This window comes from Ranitomeya variabilis, chromosome 2 (assembly GCF_051348905.1).
Source record: "Ranitomeya variabilis isolate aRanVar5 chromosome 2, aRanVar5.hap1, whole genome shotgun sequence".
Lineage (NCBI taxonomy): Eukaryota > Metazoa > Chordata > Amphibia > Anura > Dendrobatidae > Ranitomeya > Ranitomeya variabilis.
The window spans coordinates 442,862,428-442,880,206 of NC_135233.1; the positions used below are offsets into that span (position 1 = coordinate 442,862,428).

At 42.7% G+C, this 17,779-nt stretch overlaps 1 protein-coding gene across 2 annotated transcripts in view; it reads right to left on the bottom strand.

Annotated features, from left to right (window-relative positions):
- LOC143806508 (uncharacterized) overlaps window positions 1-17,779 on the bottom strand; it is a 203,831-nt gene that overhangs the window by 81,003 nt on the left and 105,049 nt on the right. For both annotated transcript variants that reach the window (XM_077287121.1, XM_077287122.1), the window contains 10 exons: window positions 17,255-17,433; window positions 16,974-17,105; window positions 16,478-16,679; window positions 10,987-11,165; window positions 10,706-10,837; window positions 10,208-10,409; window positions 9,216-9,394; window positions 7,998-8,129; window positions 7,316-7,517; window positions 2,533-2,711 (listed from right to left, as the gene is read on the bottom strand). In XM_077287121.1, the coding sequence (XP_077143236.1) occupies window positions 2,533-2,711; window positions 7,316-7,517; window positions 7,998-8,129; window positions 9,216-9,394; window positions 10,208-10,409; window positions 10,706-10,837; window positions 10,987-11,165; window positions 16,478-16,679; window positions 16,974-17,105; window positions 17,255-17,433 (1,718 nt within the window). The remainder of the gene's footprint in view (window positions 1-2,532; window positions 2,712-7,315; window positions 7,518-7,997; window positions 8,130-9,215; window positions 9,395-10,207; window positions 10,410-10,705; window positions 10,838-10,986; window positions 11,166-16,477; window positions 16,680-16,973; window positions 17,106-17,254; window positions 17,434-17,779) is intronic.

Below are 17,779 nucleotides of genomic sequence, written 5' to 3' on the forward strand. Positions count from 1 at the left end.
TCTTGGACTCCCGTATTTCCAGGCGGAGACTCCAGTATCTGGTTAAATGGAAGGGCTATGGTCAGGAAGATAATTCTTGGGTAACTGCCTCTGATGTTCATGCCTCGGATTTGGTTCGTGCCTTTCATAGGGCTCATCCAGGTCGCCCTGGCGGTTCTTGTGAGGGTTCGGTGCCCCCTCCTTAAGGGGGGGGGGTACTGTTGTGATCCGCTTTTTGGGCTCCCCTAGTGGTGGCTGGTGGTACTGGAGACTTGTGTGTTCTTTTCTGCCTCAGCTCACCTGCTTCCATCAGTTTTGGGAGTTCCCTATTTAGCCTTGCTCTCCAGTCACTTCCTTGCCGGTCATCATTGTAACCTGAGTCTTTCAGTTGCATGTTCCTGCTACCAGTCTGCTGATCAGCTAAGTGGACTCTTGTCCTTTTTGTTTTGTATTTTTTGTCCAGTTTACAGTTTGTCAGTTCCTGTTACTGGAAGCTCTTGTGGACTGAAATTGCCACTCCTGTGTCATGAGTTGACACAGGAGTCTTAAAGTAATTTCAAGATGGGTTTTTGAAAGGGTTTTTCAGCTGACCGTGAAGTCCTCTTTTGTATCCTTCCTCTATCTAGTAAGTGGACCTCGCTTTGCTAAATCTACCTTCATACTGTGTATGTCTTTTCCTCTGAACTCACCGTTAATATATGTGGGGGCTACTATCATCTTTGGGGAATTTCACTAGAGGTAAGCCAGGTCTATTCCTTCCTCTTCCAGGCGTAGTTAGTTCTCCGGCTGGCGCATGGCATCTAGGCAGCCGTAGGAATGCTTCCTGGCTACTGTTAGTTGTGTGGTAGATTTAGGTCACGGTCAGCTTGAGTTTCCATCACCCGAGGGCTAGTCTGTTATTTTGTGTTTCTGATGTTCCCATGCCATTGGGGAATCATGACACATAGCCCCCCTTAGCGGCGGAGCCACAGTACTGCAACGACCAGGACTCTGGGGCGCTGCACTTATATCAGTATATGAACATAAATATTTTAAATATGGTATCTTAAGGTTGGTAACCCACAGTCTTAAGGAGCCCACACACGTTAGACAGTAGTTGGCCAAAAACCTTCGATCTTTAGCTATTAGTGATGAGCGAGTATGCTCGTTACTCGAGATTTCCGAGTATGTTCGGGAGATCTCCGAGTATTTTGGGCGTGCTCAGAGATTCGGTTTGTGTCGCCACAGCTGCATGATTTGCGGCTGCTAGACAGCCTGAATACATGTGGGGGTTGCCTGTTTGTTAGGGAATCCCCACATGTGTTCAGGCTGTCTAACAACCGCATATCATGCAGCTGCGGCGACACAAACTAAATCTCAGAGCATGCCCAAAATACTCTGAGATCACCCAAGCATACTCGGAAATCTTGAGTAATGAGCATACTCGCTCATCACTAATCACTATCTCAGATGCCTGTTACCTTTATAGAGATTTTGTTGTGTTATTAAAGATTGTTGCCTCTCAGTGAGTTAAGACATATTGAACTGTTTCTGGTGCCCGTTTATGTTTTGCAAATTTATCCAATGAAGGCAACTGTGTTCATACTATTTAAAAGGGCACACCACCGATAGTGTGCACCCAGCCACACTGATTATATGTAGTGATGAGCGAGTGTGCTCGTTACTCGGGTTTTCCGAGCATGATCGGATGGTCTCAGAGTATTTTGAGCGTGCTCAAAGATTGTTTGAGTCGCCGCAGCTGCATGATTTGCAGCTGCTAGACAGCCTGAATACATGTGGGGATACCCTAACAAACAGACAATTCCTGCATGTATTCAAGCTGTCTAGCAGCTGCAAATCATGCAGCTGCAGCGACTCAAACAATCTCTGAGCATGCCCAAAATACTCGGAGACCACCCTAGCATGCTTGGAAAACCCGAATAACGAGTACACTCGCTCAACACTAATTATATTGCCTAATGCCTAACTTACTCTTGAAATGTGACTTCTCAGAGAATTGTCTACAAAGGATACATTTTTACCTACTTCTCAGCTGAGAGTAGGACTACCTATGGACTCATTTTCTGCCTCTGATTGTTTGCTGCCAGTTAATCAGAATTTACAGGTTTGCAAATATAGATAGTGGGGAAATTGGAAATACAAAATACATTAGAAAGTTACTGAACTTTTCCCTTATGCTAAGAGTAAGCTTTATTTATAGGAAATCAATAAATACTTTTAATGGTAGTGGTATATATAGGTAAATGTTTGCTGAAGGCCCAGGGTCACACGAGCAATGATTCTCTCATGCAAGAGAATCAGCTCGAGAATGCTAATGACACTCGCTTCAAACTCGGCTAGTGTGATCCAATTCTCTTGCATGAAAGAATTGACTTGAGAAAAAATATCATATCTGCATTGTCCCATAGAATAACATTGGTCCAAGTGCTATCCGATAAAACATATCATGTGAGCGAGCCCTTATAAATATAATATCTACTGCAGTGAAGCAAAAGTAATGCCTCCTATATCTGAGAAAACCAAAATTAATAGAGATATGTAACTATCATGTACCTGTATAAGAAGTTTTCTCATTGCCGATTGTTGAGAATTTATTAAGGGATGTGTTGTTTGTCATAGATGGTACAGAGAAAGGACCCATGTAGCTTGTGAAAGATGCCAGAGATTGTTCTTCATTGATGATGTCTGTGTTTGGGTCATACATAATTTCATTAAAGCCAGCGATGCAAACTCTGAAAATTAATAGATGATTATAATAATTAGTATAGTCAGCTAAAGGAGCAACAAAGCAAAGCATCACATTTTATATAATTATGCATTTTGGGACTTCTCAGTCATCAGAGTGGGTTCAAGGCACCCCCTTTAAATTACTCCACTGTGCAAATCTATGAAATATACATGTATATGTATGTATACAGTATATAAAGTATAATTATTGTTATTATTATATATGTAGTGGATATAAAAGGTGTATATAATGTACCTGTGCTAAGATGCTAGATTCTTTTGATAAATATATATATATATATATATATATATATATATATATATACATATATATATATATATATATATATATATCAAGAAGAATTATTTCAGAACTTTTACCACTTTTAATGTCACTCATAATCTGTACAATTCAATTGAAAAATAAATTGAAATTTTTGGTGGTAGAAAAATAAAATGCAAAAATAATATGATTGCATACTGTGCATATGCATACCCTTAGGCCTATTTCAAAAGTCTTCACATTTTTGGTACTGGGAAAACCAGTACCGGAGATATCCGTGGTCCGTGTGTGGCATACGTATGGCAACCATGTGCTAGCTGTGTGCCGCATCAGCATCAAACGTACCAGTACCTGGGAATCAGTGGTACAGTTTGCGCTGTTCCCTAGCTCCAGGTGCTTTGGGCAAATCTTGTCATTGTCCCCTGCTCGGTCTGTGGTCAGCGCGAGCAGGGGACAATGTTGAGAGTTGTATTCAGCCCCCGCTATCTACATCAAGTATAAAAAAAAGAATAACATTTAAAAAAAACAATATCCCTCACCTGTCCAAAGTTGAAAGAATCTAAAGTGTCCCACACTGTAATCCATCTGTGCAACATTTGCTTATCATCATGAGCGGTGGCATGAAGCAATCGTTCATGTTGAAGAGCAAAGGAGAATGATGCGATGAAGAGAGAGTGGGCCCTTGAACCCTCACTCAGCCCCAACCCCAACACATAACCCTAACCCTAGCTCCAACCCTAACCCTAATGGAAAAAAATACATTTTTTTTTATTTTATTATTTTTACCCAACTAAGGGGGTGATAAAGGGGGTTTGATTTACTATTTTTTTTACTTTGATCACTGTGATAGGGTCTATCACAGTGATCAAAATGGAAGAAGATGCCTAGGACCGTGGGATGCAGGAGGTGCCGCAGGTACCAGGGGGCTCGGGGTACCCCATTTCTCTCCTTTGATGTGCTAGATCATATCAAAGGAAAGAGAAATAAATTGTAAGTCAGACTTTTTTTTGCGGTTGCCATTATTCTGTGAAGTGCCTAGCAACAAGGCAACCCCCACATGTACTCAGGCTGTCTAGCAGCCGTAAATCATGCAGCTGTGTCAACAAAAACAAAATCTCCAAGCACTCGTATTCTCGCTCATCACTAGTAACGTTCAATAATAAGGTCCCTTTTCTGTTTTGTAAGTTGATGAGCCAGCTGTCAATCTGTGTCGGGGCATGGTTATAGCTGCCACTCACAGTGTACTAAGCGTTGACTGAAGCAGCACCTCTATTACGCAAAGCCGCAGGCTGCTGCGAGTAATAAAATTTTATCCTGGTAGCCGGGCTTTCAGTGTGGCTTATGGGCACTTCAGAATGCTATTTACTTGCTGATTAACCCCATATCTATAGGTTAATAGCATGTTTTGATATCACAGCTTCCCTTTAACCTCTTTCCCACATTGGGCGTATCCATACGTCCCTGTGACCTGGGCCTTATTGACCTGGGACGGATGGATATGTTCATGCGAACGTTCGCGCACACAGCTTAAATGCTGCAATCGAACTTGATTGCTTACCAAGAGCATAATGCCCCATAAATAGACATAACGTAATCAATTTCATATAAAGTGTATAAACTTTATTAATGTGATACAACTATGTTGAGCGATACCGTCCGATACTTGAAAGTATCGGTATCGGAAAGTATCGGCCGATACCGGCAAAGTATCGGATCCAATCCGATACCGATACCCGATACCAATACAAGTCAATGGGACTCAAGTATCGGACGGTATTCCTGATGGTTCCCAGGGTCTGAAGGAGAGGAAACTCTCCTTCAGGCCCTGGGATCCATATAAATGTGTAAAAGAAAGAATTAAAATAAAAAATATCGCTATACTCACCTGTCCGACGCAGCCTGGACCTCAGCGAGGGAACCGGCAGCGTTGTTTGTTTAAAATTCGCGCTTTTACTTGGTTACGTGAAGTCCCGGCTTGTGATTGGTCAGGGCGGCCATGTTGCCGGGACGCGGACCAATCACAGCAAGCCGTGACGAAATTACGTCACGGCTTGCTGTGATTGGTCCGCGTCCCGGCAACATGGCCGCCATTAACCAATCACAAGCCGTGACGTCACGGGAGGCTGGACACGCGCGCTTTTTAAAAAGCGCGCGTGTCCAGCCTCCAGTGACGTCCCAGCTTATGATTGGTCACGGCGCCATGTTGCCGGGACGCGGACCAATCACAGCAAGCCGTGACGAAATTACGTCACGGCTTGCTGTGATTGGTCCGCGTCCCGGCAACATGGCCGCCATTAACCAATCACAAGCCGTGACGTCACGGTAGGCTGGACACGCGCGCTTTTTAAAATGGGCGCGTGTCCAGCCTCCCGTGACGTCCCGGCTTGTGATTGGTTGCGCCGCGGTCAACCAATCACAAGCCGGGAGGCTGGACACGCGCGCATTTTAAAATTTTAAAATGCGCGCGTGTCCAGCCTCCCGGCTTGTGATTGGTTGATCGCGGCGCAACCAATCACAAGCCGGGACGTCACGGGAGGCTGGACACGCGCCCATTTTAAAATGCGCGCGTGTCCAGCCTCCCGTGACGTCACGGCTTGTGATTGGTTGCGTCTCCCATGTGACTGCGACGCAACCAATCACAAAGCCGGGACGTAATTTTAAAATCCTTAAGGACCTGAAATTACGTCACGGCTTGCTGTGATTGGTTGCGTCGCCCATATGACTGCGACGCAACCAATCACAACGCCGGAACGTAATTTTAAAATCCTGAAGGACCTGAAATTACGTCACGGCTTGCTGTGATTGGTTGCGTCCCGGTCACATGGGCGGCACGCAACCAATCACAAGCCGGGACTCACGTAAAGGAAAGAAAAGCGCGAATTTTAAACAAAGAACGCTGCCGCTTCCCTCGGTAAGGTGCAGGCTGCGTCGGAGAGGTGAGTATAGCAATATTTTTTATTTTAATTCTCTCTTTTACACATTTTTACATTAATGTTGTTTCGATACCGATACCCGATATCACAAAAATATCGGATCTCGGTATCGGAATTCCGATACAGCAAGTATCGGCCGATACCCGATACTTGCAGTATCGGAATGCTCAACACTAGATACAAGGGATAAGTAAAACATAAATATCAAGCAGTATAAATGATGAGGATCAATGGATGAATGATAGACACCTACAGCATAAAAACACACACATTTAACAAATGTGAGGGTGCAGCCCAAAACAGCATATAGTATAAGTACTCAATTATGTGGGGCAAAAAGAGTGTGCACACACTGTATGGGAATAGGAAGGGGTACTTAGATCCTAAGCTAATAGCTAATAGCAGGTAAAAATAAAGGCAAATGTGCCATATCCTATTTTAACCCACCCCTATTGCCCTAAGCCCATGAAATATAAATCTATCTAGGTAAAGTGCCGTGGGTTACGCTTACCCATGTGTGGTTTCCTGCTGGGGATGTCAGTCAAATAGCCCCGACGCTCGTTTTGCGTGCTGAGCTTCCTCGGGGGGCTGTGAGTTTATACACTTTATATGAAATTGATGACGTTATGTCTATATATGGGGCATTATGCTCTTGGTAAGCTTATAGGATTGTATTCATGTGGGAGTTTGCCCCTCCCCTTCCCCGTTGAAGTGCCATGGGCACTTTTTGTAGAAGGGATTGGCACATTAATGAATGTATCCGCAAGGTCGGTCTTTGTTATAAATCAAACTTGATTGCAGCATTCTGGGAGCAGACAGAGGGAAGACAGCCCATGTTCCCTTGGATCGGAGACGCCGCAACGCTCAGAGCATGATCAGCAACTTTGTTAGTGCAGCGCTGACAATTTGCATAGCGTTGGGATACTGCTGCATCCCCATGCAATACAAGCGATCAGCCTGCAAAAAAATGATAGTCCCATAGTGGGACAAAGTAAAAAAGTAAAACATTTTTTTTTAAATATATGTAAAATTTAAAAAATTAAATACAAAAAATAATAATCAAAATATACAGTATTGTACACATAAATATTTGCATGAAAAAAATATAAATAATAAAAGTACACATATTTGGTATCACCGCGTCCGGAATGACCCGACCTATGAAACTGTCCCACCCTTTAGTGAACACCATAAAAAAAATGATAAACAAAGCAAAAAAACAATGATTTATCATTATACTGTTGAATAAAAAGTGGAATAAAACACAATCAAAAAGACGGATATAAATAAGCATGGTACCGCTGAAAACATCATCTTGTCCCTCAAAAAACAAGCCATCATACAGCTCCATCAGTGGAAAAATAAAAAAGCTTGTATGTAAGTATGAGGATACCTGTACTGTAACTTGGGGTCCAGTGGTCCATTGAAATAAGAATGAGTCTTGGATTTATCACCCACAATAACACTTAGCGTATTTGACTTCTCAGAATTCATGATGGGTTCTTGTTCAAAGATATAGGTGACATACGTGTTGGTAAGATTGTTCGTAAAATCGTTGTATGTTTTAGATAAAACACCCCAAGGTGGGCGGTTGTCTAAAAAGTAAAATCAAAAGTTTATTTTTAAAGAATAAGCAGCACCAAATGGGACAAGAACCCTCATAAGACAGAAGGTAGTGAACCATCCTCGTGCTTGACTTATAAAATATGCTCCCCTACTATCTTCCACATTTACTACTACTTGAACTGAACTGATCAGACACGCCTCTATGTTCACCATACTAACTGACAGAAGATATGAAGAGGTTGTCTTAGAGACAGACTGCCGTATTTCTCGCGCGAGAATCGCATCGCACTGCACAGACTGGCCCGGCACCTCTCCTGACTTGAGCAAGACAGCATGATGGATTACTATGCAGCTGTCAAGCTCAGGTCAGGAGAGCCAACAGCCAGTATGAGGTTTACGATACGACTCTCACACGAGAAATACGGCAGTCTGTCTCTGCCCTAATATCTATCGATGACCAGCACGTAACATTACGTCTATTGTCTATTTCCCAAAATTCTAGCACTTACCATTCATCTCTGTTGTAATTATGGCAGCATACGCCACTATGGGTTCATTTGAACTAATAAAAGGCGAGAACGTAACGTCTACTGAACCACTGTGTTCAGACGGACTGATCACAATGTTGTTATCAAGCAGCTCTGTGGAAAGATTAGAGATAAAAATGTTCATTAGATTGAGAATCTGTAATGTAGTAATATATTTGTATATTTTTTTTACATTAAAAATGCATTCTGTGTAAAAGATATTAGAAAAGCAATAAACTTTTACAAATACAATTCATTCTCAATATTGCACTATTTTCCTATTACAGGCTGTTCATGATATAGTTCGCTTAGTGGCTGGCTTCTTCTACTCTGGTCCAGCATGCACACATGTTTTTTTCTGCAGTAAACAGGTTATCTGTCCGGAGACTGAGGAGGACATATAACCAGGCTCGGACTGGCCCATAGGGTAACAGGTCAATCCCCCAGTGGACCCCTGTGCAGGTCTGTGCCCCCAACCCTCCTGTATGGGCACTACTTGACATAATTCACTTGATTCATTCTGTACAAAAAAAGCAGCATCTCATCATTCATTTACCAAACTACCCAGTTTATGATTATATAGAGATATAGGTACATTTGTGAATGGGGGTAGTGTAACATTTTTATGCAGGTGAAAAGTGCCCCTCCCCCCAATGTCAATGTTACTGGTGGGCCCTTGGCACCCCAGTCCGACACTGCATATAACCCACTGTTAGTACCGCTCACAATACTGCCAGGAGAGGGGAAATCGGAGCAATAATTATTATTATTATTATTATAGCGCCATTTATTCCATGGCGCTTTACATGTGAGGAGGGGTATACATAATAAAAAGAAGTACAATAATCTTAAACAATACAGGTCACAACTGGTACAGGAGGAGAGAGGACTCTGCCCGCGAGGGCTCACAATCTACAAGGGATGGGTGAGGATACAGTAGGTGAGGATAGAGCTGATCTTGTAGTGGTTTGGTTGATCAGTGGTTACTGCAGGTTGTAGGCTTGCCGGAAGAGGTAGGTCTTCAGGTTCTTTTTGAAGGTTTCGATTTATGTGAAGGAGACAGACAGAGAAAGCACAGCGAGTGCTTCTTCCTTGGCTATGAGTGACTGCTGGCTTTTACTGTGCATGCCACAGTCAGATAGCATTGCTCTATGAAGTTGGCTACAAAGTATTATATAGAGATACAGATCTGTAATATACCTGTATAAGGAGGTTCCATGGCGCCGATTCTTGAGATTGCATTAAGAGAATTTATATTTGATCTAGATAATACAGAGGAGGGATCCATATAGTTTGTGAAAGATACCATAGATTGTTTTTCATTAATGGTGTCCTTGTTTCGGTTATATTTTATATTATTAAAGCTAGCGATGCTAACCCTGAAAATCAAAAAAATGTTGAGTAGTTAGCTTGGTCTTCTAAGGGGGTCACACAGCAAAAATGTTCACTCATAGATATAGCTGAAAGTCCTGCACCTCAAAGCATTATCTGTAATAAGTGTCCTCAAGCTTCATAAGCCGCATATTTCTGTCTCCTGAGACTTGTAATGCTCCCGATAAGACAGCAAAAGGTGTTCCAGGGGAATCTCCTTCCAGACCTTGATCCAGGGCATTAGTGAGCTCTAATCTGTGGCACTATGTGGTGGCATCAGATGAACTGATATATAATGTTGCAGAAGTTTTCAATTGGATTCATGTATGGAGAGTGTGAGGGACAATGAATGGCATTAATGCCATTGTCATCCAGGAATTGTGTAGACCCTATCCACATGACGTAGCTCATTGTTCTGCAACAGGAGGCAACCAGGTCTGACAATGGCTCTAAGATTTTCATTACCAATGACTATCACATGGAGGTTGGCACAACCCTCTAAGTATATTTTTCCCCAGAACATCACTTCCAACCACTAAACCAGTCATGCTGGATATTGCTCCAGGCAGCTTAACATTCACCATGGCATCTCCAGACTCTGTCACATGTTAAGTGTGAACCTACTCTCACCTGTGAAGATAACAGTGTGGCTATGGTGGATCTTTGGAACATGTCAGTAATGCTGCCTGCTGCCTGGTTGTTCTCTTAATTTGAGCAATCTATCAGTACTTTTTAAGAAATGGGCAACAGAAGACTTGTAGTAATAATGTCTATATTTTGTCCTCCGATGTCTTTCAATGATAAAAATATAGTTATGGTACCTGTACTGTAACTCGGGGTCCAGTGGTCCATTGAAATAAGAATGAGACTTTGATCCATCTCCCACAAGAACACTTATCATATTTGACTGCCCAGAACTCACGATCTGTTCTTTCTCGAATATATAGGTGACATAAGTGTTGGTGAGCTTGTTCTGAAAATCATTGTATGTTTTAGATAAAATTCCTTTACGTGGATGGTCATCTAAAAAAAAAAATAGCTTAGATTCATTACATAGAAGATACTCTAGCAAACCATAATTGTGTTATAAGATGTGCTCACCTGACATTTTTTATGTTTTGGAAAGAACACACTGCAGAAACATTATAAAGGCAATAATTCTATATGATATTCATTCCCAGCCCAGTTCGTGAGACCCCCTCTATTTACACCCATACTATTTAAAAGGGAAAGAGGTTGCCCTACATCTATCGATGGCTGGCATGGAACAATCGTTCAATATACCTATAGTGTATTTCAGTAGAAAGCCTAGCTCTTACCGGTCAACTCTGTTGTTACTACAACAGCATACGCCACAACAGGTCCATTTGAATTGTCAAGAGGCGAGAATGTAACATCTATTGAATCCCCAAGTTCAGACTGACTTAACATAATATTGTTTTCAGTAAGACCTGTGGATGGATCATAGATAAAATATGTTCATTGGATTGAAAATATCCAAATTTAACATAGTAATATATTTTTATACTATTCCTTTTATAGGAAAATGTTTAAACGGAATTTGCCAACCCACAAATGCTAATTAATATCTGTAACATACCCGTAAAAGAAGGTTTCACATAGTCGATTCTTGAGATTTCATTAACAGAATTTATATTTTTCCTTGTTAATACAGAGGAAGGATCCATGTAACTTGTGAAAGATACCATAGATTGTTCTTCATTGATGGTGTCTGTGTTTGTGTCATACTTGATATTATTAAATTCAGCAATACTGACCCTAAAAATCAGAAGATAATTTTATAGCTATAGTGTGTTTTGTTAAAGGGGTTGTCCACTACATTCTATAATGCCCCCACCGATTTAAACCTTGTAAATAAGTGTTTTTGTAAAAACCTTTTCTTGTCATCTGTGCCTGTGAGTGGCACTGTCGCTGACCGCTCAGTCGGCATCACGTGATCCTGGCTGCAGCTGCCACTGATGTCACGTCAAGTTCCAGAATGCCTTGCATCACCCGGGCATAACCCATTTGTGCACACCAATGGGAGTGGGCGGTGTTTCACCGCACGTCACAGCCCAGTATCTAGCACGCTTGCGGCTAATGAAAGTATAGGAGAGAGAGAAAGTGCACACTGCATGCTGGTGTCATGCTGCTGCAATGCAGGTAGGTGCAGGCTTCACTAAATGGCAGTAGAGAGGAAGCAGGTCTGCACCTAAACAGAGCTGACCTGCAGTGAGTCTACCACAGGTGGCATCAGAATAGTAAAACAAGCCGGGTGTCACGGGGGTACTGGGGTATACTACAGCTGATTACTCGGGCCCCTGCGATATCCCTCTAGGGAAAACCCTGTCTGTCCCTCTCCCAGAATTTACACTGATGGTGTGCTTGTCTGGGGCGCCAGGCCTGACCCTGACTCCTGTTTCAGCCCTATTCTGAAACCTCAACCCGCCACCCAGTGATTAGACCACACACCAACCTCCACAGAAAGCACAGACAGGGAAAACTAAAAAACGCACCACGCCGCAGACACACAGGAAAACACTATAATGTGCACAGGGCAAAACAAACACAAATATAGGAAGGAGAAATATAACGAAGGATAATACACCACCAGATACGATATTTCTTCTCCTAGACCACCACACCAGACCGAGATCACCAGGTACAAGACACAAGCTATAATCGGCAACGCCCAAAGTCCAGAATGACTATTTAAAGGCCACGGGCGTGACCCAGCCTCCAACCAGATTACCAGCTAGATTAACCCCGGACAACCTGGATAAAATCTAGCCGGCGCCACTGAGCGTATATTTGACGAATGTGGATTTACCGCTGTCTGTCGGACGCCCTAGTGTGAATAGCGTCCGACATGACACCGGGTCAAATCTTAGACTGTAATAATAAGCAATAAGCAAATGCGATCAGAGACAAGCCAAGCCAGGGGGTTCAGTAATGGTCAGGAGCAGATAAGCCAAAAGACAAAGGACAGAAACAGGTCAGGATACAAGCCAAGTTAAAGCCAGGGAGTCTGCACACTAAAGGGAAGCACTGAGTCAAGATGACAGGAATAGGGGAAAACAGTGACACGGGGTCAAACAGCAAATGCTGCAGGACCAATCAGAGTCAGCTACAGCAGCACTAAGCAAAAACTACAACTGACATCGCCATCAGGAAGCAGCGGCGATAAATAGTCTACCTGGACCCAGACAGAGGCTAAAAAAGGTTAACTCTGGACATGACCAGACCGGGAAAAAGGGAAGACAGGACTCAAAACACGGTCTGGATCATGAACGCTGGACTGTGATGTGCGGTGAAACACCGGCCACAGTCCAGTCAATCAGGATGGGTGCGCGCTGCTCACAGGCACAGATGGCAACTAGAGGTATTTATAGAAAATAATTCTTTACAAGGGGCATTATAGAATAACCTCTTTAAGGGAATGACAAAAGAAAAATGTTCACATTCTATAGATTCGTGCAAAGCATTACCACATCAATGCATTATCTGTAATATGGGGTTCATAAGCATCACAAGCCGTTTCTATTGCTTTTTTCAAGGGCGTCTTATGCAGTAGAGCCTGGGTGCAACTGAAACTTCAGTTTCCCAACCAAAACGAATCCATTTTTCACATTGAGATAATTTCTTTGTGCAATGTTCAAATTAATAAACCATACATCAGATCTCAATGAAGGAAAGATTCAAATTGAAAATTACAGTTGACAGACAATAGACACCAAAATTATCAGCCCAATGAGGCTGTATTCCAAATCACCCCCCCAAATCAGAGTAAAATATTTCTATCATAGATCTGCGTGAATTTCATCATGGTCACTCAAAATGTGACTCAGTAGTGTATATGGTCCAACATGCTATTATCCACTCCCCTCAACATACGGGTATGCCCCTGAGGAGACAGCAGATGGTGTCCTGGGAAATCTCATCTCAGGCCTCCAGACCTCGATCAGGTAGTAAGTGAGCTGCAAGAAAGTATATGAAGCTATGTGGCAGCATCAGATTATCTCAATTGGATTCATGTCTGGGGAATATGAAGGCCAGTCAATGACATCAATGCCTTCATTATACAGCATATACAAATTCGGGCCATATGATGCCGGTCATTTTTCTACACTAGGAGGAACCCAGGTCTTACAGTGGCTCTAAGGATTTTGTCAGCAAACTACCGTTGACCCTCACATGAAGGTTTACAGAACTCTCCAATGATATGTTTCCCTAGACCATCATTAACCCATTGCTGAACGGGCCATCCTGAATGATTATGCAGGCAATATAATGTTCACCATGGTGTCTGTAGACTCTTTCATGTCTGACAAGGGTTCATTGTCACCTGCTCTCCTCTGAGACGAGAACAGGATGGTAATGGACCTGCGTATTCTGGTGTTTTCTGTTGAATATCAATCAGCCTGCATGATCCCGCTACATAACGTCAAGCCCTCATTCTTTCCGTGGAGCTGTTTTCTGACAGCATGTTCTGAAACACGCATACCAATAGCCTGCTGACGGTAATATTATGGGACTTTAGCAGTGCTCCTCCTTTTCTTCCCTGCACAAAGGAGCAGATAGCACATCTATTGGATTGATGCCTTTTTATGACCTTTTCCAGCTTTTTTATGTAATGGCTCATGTTATGATATCTGCTTGCATGGACGTAACATATTCGAGGAGCTTGATTACCTGGATTACCTATACAACTTGATGGGCTTTAGTTACTGCCTCATGCTACCAGCAGTGACAAGAACACTAACAAAATGGAAAAATAGAAAAGAATCAGTAAGGAAAGTTAACCCCTTAACAACCGCCGATACGCCTTTTAACAGCGGTAGTTAAGGGTACTTAAACCACAGCGCCGTTGATTAACGGTGCTGTGGAAAAAGTGTTTAGCGCCCCCCAGAGTCAGATTTTCCCCGGGTTTCGGCTGCCGGGAGTAGCTGAGACCCCAGAGAATATGATTCGGGTCGGTTTTTACCGACTCCCGGATTGCGATCGCTGGTAATTAACAGTTTACCAGCAGCCGCAAAAAACAAGTGCGATTTGCCATTTAATTTCTCTCTCCTCTGATGTGATCTCACATAAGAGGAGAGAGAAATAGGGTCCTGATACCCCCGATACTTACCAGAGTCTCCCGGTGTCCCTGGGTCCTTCCACTTCCTCCCCCATGGGCGCTGCCATCTTTACCCGGAAAAAAATGGAGGGCGCATGCGTAGTGCGCCTGCTGAGATCTGCCTGCCAGTAAACGGCAAATCTCGAGGTCTCGGCTGCCGGGGGTAGCCAAGACCACAAAGTACATAATTCGGGTCGGTTTTTACTGACCTGGTTTTGCGATCGCCACTACTAACAGTGTAGCGGCGGCTGCAAAAAAAAAGTCCGATGTGCCATGCAATTTCTCTCTCCTCGGATGTGATCGCACATTAGAGAAGAGAGAAATAGGGTCCCCGATCCCCCCCTTCATACTTACCAGTGTCTCCAGGTGCTCCTCGGCCCTCCTTCCTCTGGTGGGCGCCGCCATCTTGATCAGGGAAAAAATGGTGGGCGCATGCGCAATGCACCCACCGAGATCTGCCGCAGGCACCTCGCAACAATAGCAAGATTTTTCCTATTGGTTAATTTTGGTCACTGTGATAAACCCTATCACAGTGATAAAAAAAAAATAAAAAATAGTAAATAACCCCCCCTTTATCACCCCCTTAGTTAGGGAACAATAATAAAACAAAAAAAGTATCAATTTCCATTTTCCCGTTAGGGTTAGGGTTGGGGCTAAAATTAGGGTTAGGGCTAGGGTTGAGGCTAAAATTAGGGTTAGGGTAAGGCTTCTTTTACACTTACCATGGTTTTGCGTCCCGTTTTTGCAGTCCCAATAGATTTCTATGGGGCCGCAAAAACGAGCCGTAATAATTCTACTGAGCGCCCAACGCCGTATGGCCATGAGGGCCGTATTTACAGCTGTGAAAAAATATCGAGTCTGTGCGAAATTTTTCATGGCTAATGGACACAGCCCTCATTATAATTCAATGGGGCTGCAAAAACAACGGAAGGTTGTTTTTGGGGTGCACCATGACTTCCAGTTTTGCGGACCGCCGTTTTTTCCCAATACTTCTGCCATAGTATTGCAAACCCGAAAAACGGCAATCCGCAAGTTTTTTGCGGTCCATTTTTGCGGTAGACAGCATATAAAAAAAGGCCTGCAATAACGGGCTGCAAAAAACCCGGTAAATGTAAAAGAAGCCCTAGGTTTGGGATTAAGGTTAGGCTTGGGATTAGATAAAAAGATTTTTTTATTTTCACAGCTCTGCGTTATAAACTTCTGTGAAGCATTTGGGTGTTCAAAGTGCTCACCACACATCTAGGTAAGCTTCTTGGGGGGTCTAGTTCCCAAAATGGGGTCACTTGTGGGGGGTTTTCTACTGTTTAGGCACATCAGGGGCTCTGCAAACACATGACGCCCGCAGACCATTCCATCAAAGTCTGCATTCTAAAACATCACTGCTTCCCTTCCGAGATTTGCCATACACCCAAACAGTGATCCCCCCACATATGGGGTATCAACATACTCAGGACAAATTGCACAACAACTTTCATGGTCCAATTTCTCCTGCTACCCTTGTGAAAGTATATATTTGGGGGTGAAAAGATCATTTTTGTGGAAAAATTATGATTTTTTATTTTCACAGCTGTACATTATAAAATTCTGTGAAGCACTTGGGGGTTCATAGTGCTCACCACACATCTAGATAAGTTCCTTGGGGGGGGTCTAGTTTCTAAAATGGTGTCACTTGTGGGGGGTTTTACTGTTTAGGCACATCAGGGACTCTGCAAATGCAACATGACTCCCGCAGACCATTCTATCAAAGTCTGCATTCCAAAACGGCGCTCCTTCCCTTCCGAGCTCTGCCGTGCGCCCAAACAGTGGTTTACCCCCACATATGGGGTATCGGAGTACTCAGGACTAATTACACAACAACTTTTGTGGTCTAATTTCTCCTGTTAGCATTGTGAAAATAAAAATTTTGGGGTGAAAAGATCATCTACACTTAGTCCTCTGGCATCTTTTAATAATAGAAATACAGTTATGGTACCTGTACTGTAACTCGGGGTCCAGTGGTCCATTGAAATAAGAGTGAGACTTTGATCCATCTCCCACAAGAACACTTATCATATTTGACTGCCCAGATCTCACAATCTGTTCTTTCTCCAATATATAGGTGACATAAGTGTCGCTGAGCTTGTTCTGAAAATCATTGTATGTTTTAGATAAAATTCCTTTAGGTGGGTGGTCATCTAAAAAAAAGAGCTTAGATTCATTACATAGAAGATACTCAAGCAAACTATGATTGTGTTATAAGATGCGCTCACCTGCCAAATTTTATGTTTTGGAATGAACACACTGCATAAACATTACAAAGGTAATAATTCTATATGATATTCATTCCCAGCCCATTTCAAGAGACCCCCCTCTATTTACACCCATATTATTTAACAGGGAAAGAGGTTGCCCTATATCTATCGATGGCTGGCATGGAACAATCGTTCAATATATCTATAGTGTATTTCAGTAGAAAGCCTAGCTCTTACCGGTCATCTCTGATGTTACTACAACAGCATACGCCACAACAGGTCCATTTGAATTGTCAAGAGGCGAGAACGTAACATCTATTGAATCCCCAAGTTCAGACTGACTTAACACAATGTTGTTTTTAGTAAGACCTGTGGATAAATCATAGATAAAATATGTTTATTCGATTGAAAATATCCAAATTTAACATAGTAATATATTTTTATACTATTCCTTTTATAGTAAAATCTTTAAACGGAATTTGCCAACCCACAAATGCTAATTAATAACTGTAACATACCCGTAAAAGAAGGTTTCACATAGTCGATTCTTGAGATTTCATTAACAGAATTTATATTTTTCCTTGTTAATACAGAGGAAGGATCCATGTAACTTGTGAAAGATACTATAGATTTTTCTTCATTGATGGTGTCTGTGTTTGTGTCATACTTAATATTATTAAATTCAGCAATACTGACCCTAAAAATCAGAAGATAATTTTATAGTTAGTGTGTTTTGTTAAAGGGGTTGTCCACTACATTCTATAATGCCCCCACCGATTTAAACCTTGTAAATAAGTGTTTTTGTAAAAACCTTTTCTTGTCATCTGTGACTGTGAGCGGCACTATCACTGACCGCTCAGTCGGCATCACGTGATCCCAGCTGCAGCCGCCACTGATGTCACGTCAAGTTCCAGAATGCCTTGCATCACCTGGGCGTAACCCATTTGTGCACACCAATGGGAGTGGGCGGTGTTTCACCGCACGTCACAGCCCAGTATCCAGCACGCTTAGGCTTCACTAGATGGCAGTAGAGAGGAAGCAGG